The 5323-nt window shown below is 50.6% G+C and overlaps 1 protein-coding gene across 2 annotated transcripts in view; it reads right to left on the bottom strand.

The window, feature by feature from the left end:
* Positions 1–5323, bottom strand: part of PPP1R12C (protein phosphatase 1 regulatory subunit 12C) — a 20982-nt gene that overhangs the window by 8412 nt on the left and 7247 nt on the right. For both annotated transcript variants that reach the window (XM_007468027.1, XM_007468028.1), the window contains exon 4: positions 1655–1814. In XM_007468027.1, the coding sequence (XP_007468089.1) occupies positions 1655–1814 (160 nt within the window). The remainder of the gene's footprint in view (positions 1–1654; positions 1815–5323) is intronic.

Below are 5323 nucleotides of genomic sequence, written 5' to 3'. Positions count from 1 at the left end.
TCCTGCTGGCTGGGACACAGATTCAATGGCAGGAGCTGAAGCAGCCACCTGAGACTCAGGGGTGGAAGCCACGGGTAGAAGAGGGCACAGCTTCCAGGGCTGGGCACATCACCGGGCCTGACCATTCACAGTGTCCCACCCTCCTTGCCACAGGGATCAGCCCTGGGATGAGCAGGTGTGCAAGGTAGCCCAGTGAGTATCAGACCCAGGACTTTCGCTGGAACTACGGAGGACGAGGCACTCTACCTCTGAATTAGGGGAAGCAGCCAGGACATGAGCCTGGAGCTGTCAGGCGTCATCTTAAGTTCCTCACTGAAAAGCTTCCTTTTTTTTTTTTTTTTTTCCCCCAGCCGCACCGTGCAGCTTTCAGAATCTCAGTTTCCTGACCAGGTACTGAACCTGGGCCGCGGCAATGAAAGCCCAGCATCCTAACCACTAGGCCACCAGGGAATTCGCCTGAAAGACCTTTCTAAAAATTCATTAACACAGAGGTGAGCACAGATGGAGAGATTCATCTGGACTCAATTTATATACTAAATATACAAGTATAACATCACATGAGAGAGAGGGAAAAAATAGAGAACAGGGGAGTCTGATGATAAGAGGTAGGACCAACTACTGACAGGAAGGGGTGAGGCACTCAGAAATGGACAAGACCAAGGTGAGGATGAGAAGCAGAGAGTACACACTGTAACAATTTAAAATATAGATGCACCAAATAACCTGGCCTTGAAATATGCAGCACAAAAACTGACACAACTACAAGGAGAAACAGCAAAAATCCACAATCATCGTGAGACATTTTACTGCCCTTCTCACAGCAACTGACAGAATAAGCAGATGGGGGGAAAAGTCACTACAGATACAGAAGATTTAAATAGCATGAGTACAAAGTGGACCTAATAACCTATATAGGACGCCGTACTTAACAACACAATTCTTTCCCAGCTTACACAGACTGCGTTATGAAGCAAACCTCAATGAATTCCAGAAATCTGGAATCATAGAGAACCTGTTCTCTGACCACAGTGCAAGTAAGCCAGGAAGTGAGTACAGGCAGATCTCGGAGAAATTGAGGATTTGGTTCCAGACCACCGAAATAAAGCAAATATTGAAATAAAGCGAGTCACATTAATTTTTTGGTTTGCCAGTGCATATAAAAGTTAAGTCTGTTATGTGTACAACAGCATTATGTCTTAAAAAAATGTACATACGTTAAAAAACACTTTATTGCTAAAAAACGTTCACCTTCATCTGACAACGTAGGGTTGCCACAAATCTTCAATTTGTAAAAAAAAAAAAAAACCCACTATTGGCAAAGCACAATAAAATGAGGCATACATGTAATTCAACTACGACTAGAAAATCCCATGTATTTGGAAATTGACGACGTACTTCTAAATGATCCCTGGGTCAAGGAAGACTACAAGTTGGAAAACGTTTTAAACTGAAGGACAGGGAGAAGCCTGCACATCAAGACTTATGGATGCAGCTAAGGCTGTATTTACAGGGAAATGCATGGCCTTAGGTACATAAATTAGAAAAGGGAGGGAATGGACAAAATCCACAAGAAGGTGTAAGACAGTGAGAAGCAACAGGCTGGCCCAGCGCAAGGGGCAGGGGAAAAGGGAGGGTCTACACCGGCCCAGCTCACCTCATCACTTCGATGTAACCCTTGGCGGCGGCCACGTGCAGGGCAGAGGCCCCCGTGCGGGGGTGCCGGGCCTCTGGCATGGCGCCCCCGTTCAGCCAGCACCTCGTGTCGTGAAGCAGCAACTCCTCCTCGGCCCGTTTGGCTGCTTCCACATCCACACCTGGGAGGACAAGAAGCGGGGAGAGGTGGGACTCCCACCCTGAGACCCAGGAAGCACAGCGTGGCACCTGTCCTGGTCCCTCTGCTCCGAGCCTCCTCTGGGGCTCAGAGGACCTGAACTAGCTCTGTTACTTCCCAACCATGCTCCGTGAAGCCCTGGGTTCCACTAAGGGTCTCTGAGTCACTGCTGGGGGCTGGGAGGATGGAGGGTGCAGGAATCTTACATCTTACACTTCCTATCACTACAGATACAGTCCTTAGCCCAGCACCTTTGTGTGTTTTGTCACCGTTGTCACTCATGAGTAGGATAAACCAGGCAAAAAGCCACCAAACAGTGCCCGTACCTTGGGGCAGCGGCACCTTCCCACCAGCTGCTGTTCCCTGCTGTCACCTGCACAGTCTGTGCGAGGCAAGCATGCTTCCTCACTCGCCAATTTCACTGTAGTCAACTGCTCTCACGGAAAACTGTACTGCATTTACGGATGCAAAAGGCAAGTCATGACTTTAAACGTAAGTTGACTGTGGATCAAAACGGGCAGCCTTGTTGAGGCTGGAGTATTACCTTTAGACTGTCACTGAGAATCTGTACTTTGCACGTTATGAACTATTGAGACGGGAGTCAAAAACAGTCTCTTCTAGGGAATGTGTACTCTCTCTCCTGGGAAGTGTATTACTGGCTGTTATTTTTTCGATTGTGAAATTTCTCACTCGCCCAAGCACTGCACAGAGTTGAGCCGCCCTGCTCAACAGCCGTCAGCAACGTGCAGCTACGGAGCCCCTGAACTGTGGCCACTTCCCACTGAGACGCCTTGTAAATGTAAAATACACTGGATTTCGAAGCACAGAAAAAGAGTGTGCGATAGCTCACGCGTAGTTTTTCATATTGATTACATATTGAAATGATGTCTTGGACGTACTGGATTAAGTAAAATATATTACTATAATTAACTTCAACTGTTTTTGTTTTTCCACGCACCTACTTGGAAATTCTCAATTACGCTTGCGGCTGACGCTGGCTTTCCACTGGACAGCACTGGCAAAGATGCACTGTACGGCCGCTTGGCTTACAGCAAGCAGTACAAGGCGACAGAGGCAATGACAGGGTGCCCCTCCCCGCGGCCCCAGAGGTAACCACCATCACGAATCTGCTTTCATGAACGTGAACCTGGTTACACCCTTACTGCAGGTTGGAAATGCTGCCCCGGGGCTACCCGGAGGATGCCAGAAACGCAATCCCCGCCGGGACCAAATATGTCCGGGTCCAGCTGCGCACTGGCGCCACCCGGTGGCACCTGGGCACTCGGACTAAACTCCAATGGATTACCTTAGGGTCCCCTGGCTGGCGGGGACTCCCAGAGGCAGCTATTCCAGGAATGTCTGGCTCGCTAGGGCACATCCCGGCAGGCCCAGGCTGGGGTGGAGGCCAGGAGAGTGCCAGGGACTCAGGGACAACCCCCCCTCCCTCTCTCCTCCCCGACCTCCTTAAAGGGAATCACCTACATTCAGTGCTATTATAGATGCAGGCGCCTTGCTGCGGGCAGGGAAGGGCAGAGTTTGCCAATCTTTTATTCAGCAACCACAATTAGTATCCTGCGTGTTTAAACGCATCCTTCTGCAACTTTGCCCTTTGCCAAGATTTGCCCATGTTTATTAACAGAGCTCTTGATGGGGGGTGGCAAACTGCAGCCTGCACATGCAGGCCACCCACCTGTTTGGTTAACATAAAATTTACCAATTTCACTATTTTATTTATGTATGTATTTATTTTATTTTTGCTGTGCTGGGTCTTCGTTTCTGTGCGAGGGCTTTCTCTAGCTGCGGCAAGTGGGGGCCACTCTTCATCGCGGTGCGCGGGCCTCTCACTATCGAAGCCTCTCTTGTTCGAGGAGCACGGGCTGCAGACGCGCAGGCTCAGTAGTTGTGGCTCATGGGCCTAGTTGCTCCGCGGCATGTGGGATCTTCCCAGACCAGGGCTTGAACCCGTGTCCCCTGCATCGGCAGGCAGATTCTCAACCACTGCACCACCAGGGAAGCCCAATTTCACTATTTTAAAGCGTACTACTCAGTGGCTTTCAGGACATTCACAACGTGCAACCACTGACCCTATCTGTACCTCAACTTTCTCATCACCCCAAATGGAAACCTCGCACCCCATTAAGCAGTCCCTCCCCAGCCCCTGGCAACCACCAATCCACTTCCTGTCACTGCGGACTTGCCTCTTCTGGACAGCCACCTGTGTTTGTAAGTAAAGTTTTATTGGAACACAGCCACACCCACTCATTTACATATCCTCCCTGGCTGTTTTCCCCACCACAGCAGCAGGGTAGAGTGGTTGCAACCTGACAGCATGTCCCGCAAAGCCTAGAATATTTACTGCCTACGGACTTCCCCAGTGGTCCAGTGGTTAAGACTGAGCTTCCATGGCAGGGGGCCTGGGTTCGATCCCTGGTCAGGGAAGTTCCGCATGCCATGTAGTGTGGCTAAAAAAAAAAAAAAAAAGATTTACTGCCTAAAACGTTTGCCGACCACTGCTTGGATCACTCATTTATAGATTATTGACTGATCCGTTCGCCCTTGGGTGTCGGCCACATCCCCTCAACGCTGAAGCCTCCATCGGGTGGCCTAGGAGTGGAACTGCTGGAACACTGGGAATGTGGATCTCCAGCTGTAATCCATGCTGTCCAGCTGGTTCCCACAGTGGCTGGAATCACCCGCACTCCTGCCGGCCAGAGATAAGAGTACTCTGCCTTGCCATCACTGGAACTGTCAGAGCTGCCCGTCTCTGAGAGTAACTGCCCCACGTCCACTGTCCTGATGTTAGGATTCCAAGTGATTGCTTCAAATGCTTCAGAAACACTTTACGTGTCCTCCCTGCCCAGTTCCAAGTCCCTGTGGGTCCGACCATGGCCCTTCTGAGCAAGCGGCCAGAGAGTCCTGTGCTTGGACTGTGTCCCTGTGGCGCGGGCTGTGGGAACAGCATCTGCAGTGGAGCTGTTGCTTGGACCTGCAGGCATCCAGTCTCCCGCCTCCATGAAGACTTCTGCCTTTTCCTGAGCCCTGCTTTCAGCCGACGTGGCTGAGCCCACAGCCCGGCTCCATGGGTGGCCACTTCACCAGGCCTGACCATCCTCCTTGCCACCGTGACTGGCTCAGGGGCAAGCTTGTGACCAAGGTGGCCCTAAGAGCGTCAGGCAGAGGACTGTGGATGGGACTACGGAGGAGTCGAGTTCTAGCTCCGCTGGGGCATCAGCCTGCACTGCTAGCAGCCATGCCAAGAATCAACACCTCACGGAGAGAAGCTGTCTAAGAATGAAGTCAACAGAGTTCAGCAGTGATGGAGGGATTCTTTTGACTCTGTGCACCTCGATCAAACCACGCCTCAAGTCCATATAACTCCTAGACCGCGGTTACCTAAGCCCATAAATGGTCTTCTTTTTTATTTTATTTATTTTATTATTATTATTTGTGTGTGTGTGTGTGTGTGTGTGTGTGTGTGTGTGTGTGTGTGTG

The sequence above is a fragment of the Lipotes vexillifer genome, unplaced genomic scaffold (assembly GCF_000442215.2).
Source record: "Lipotes vexillifer unplaced genomic scaffold, Lipotes_vexillifer_v1.1 scaffold1223, whole genome shotgun sequence".
NCBI lineage: Eukaryota > Metazoa > Chordata > Mammalia > Artiodactyla > Lipotidae > Lipotes > Lipotes vexillifer.
Note: the sequence above shows the minus strand (reverse complement) of the source record. Positions and strands in the feature narration are given on the sequence as shown.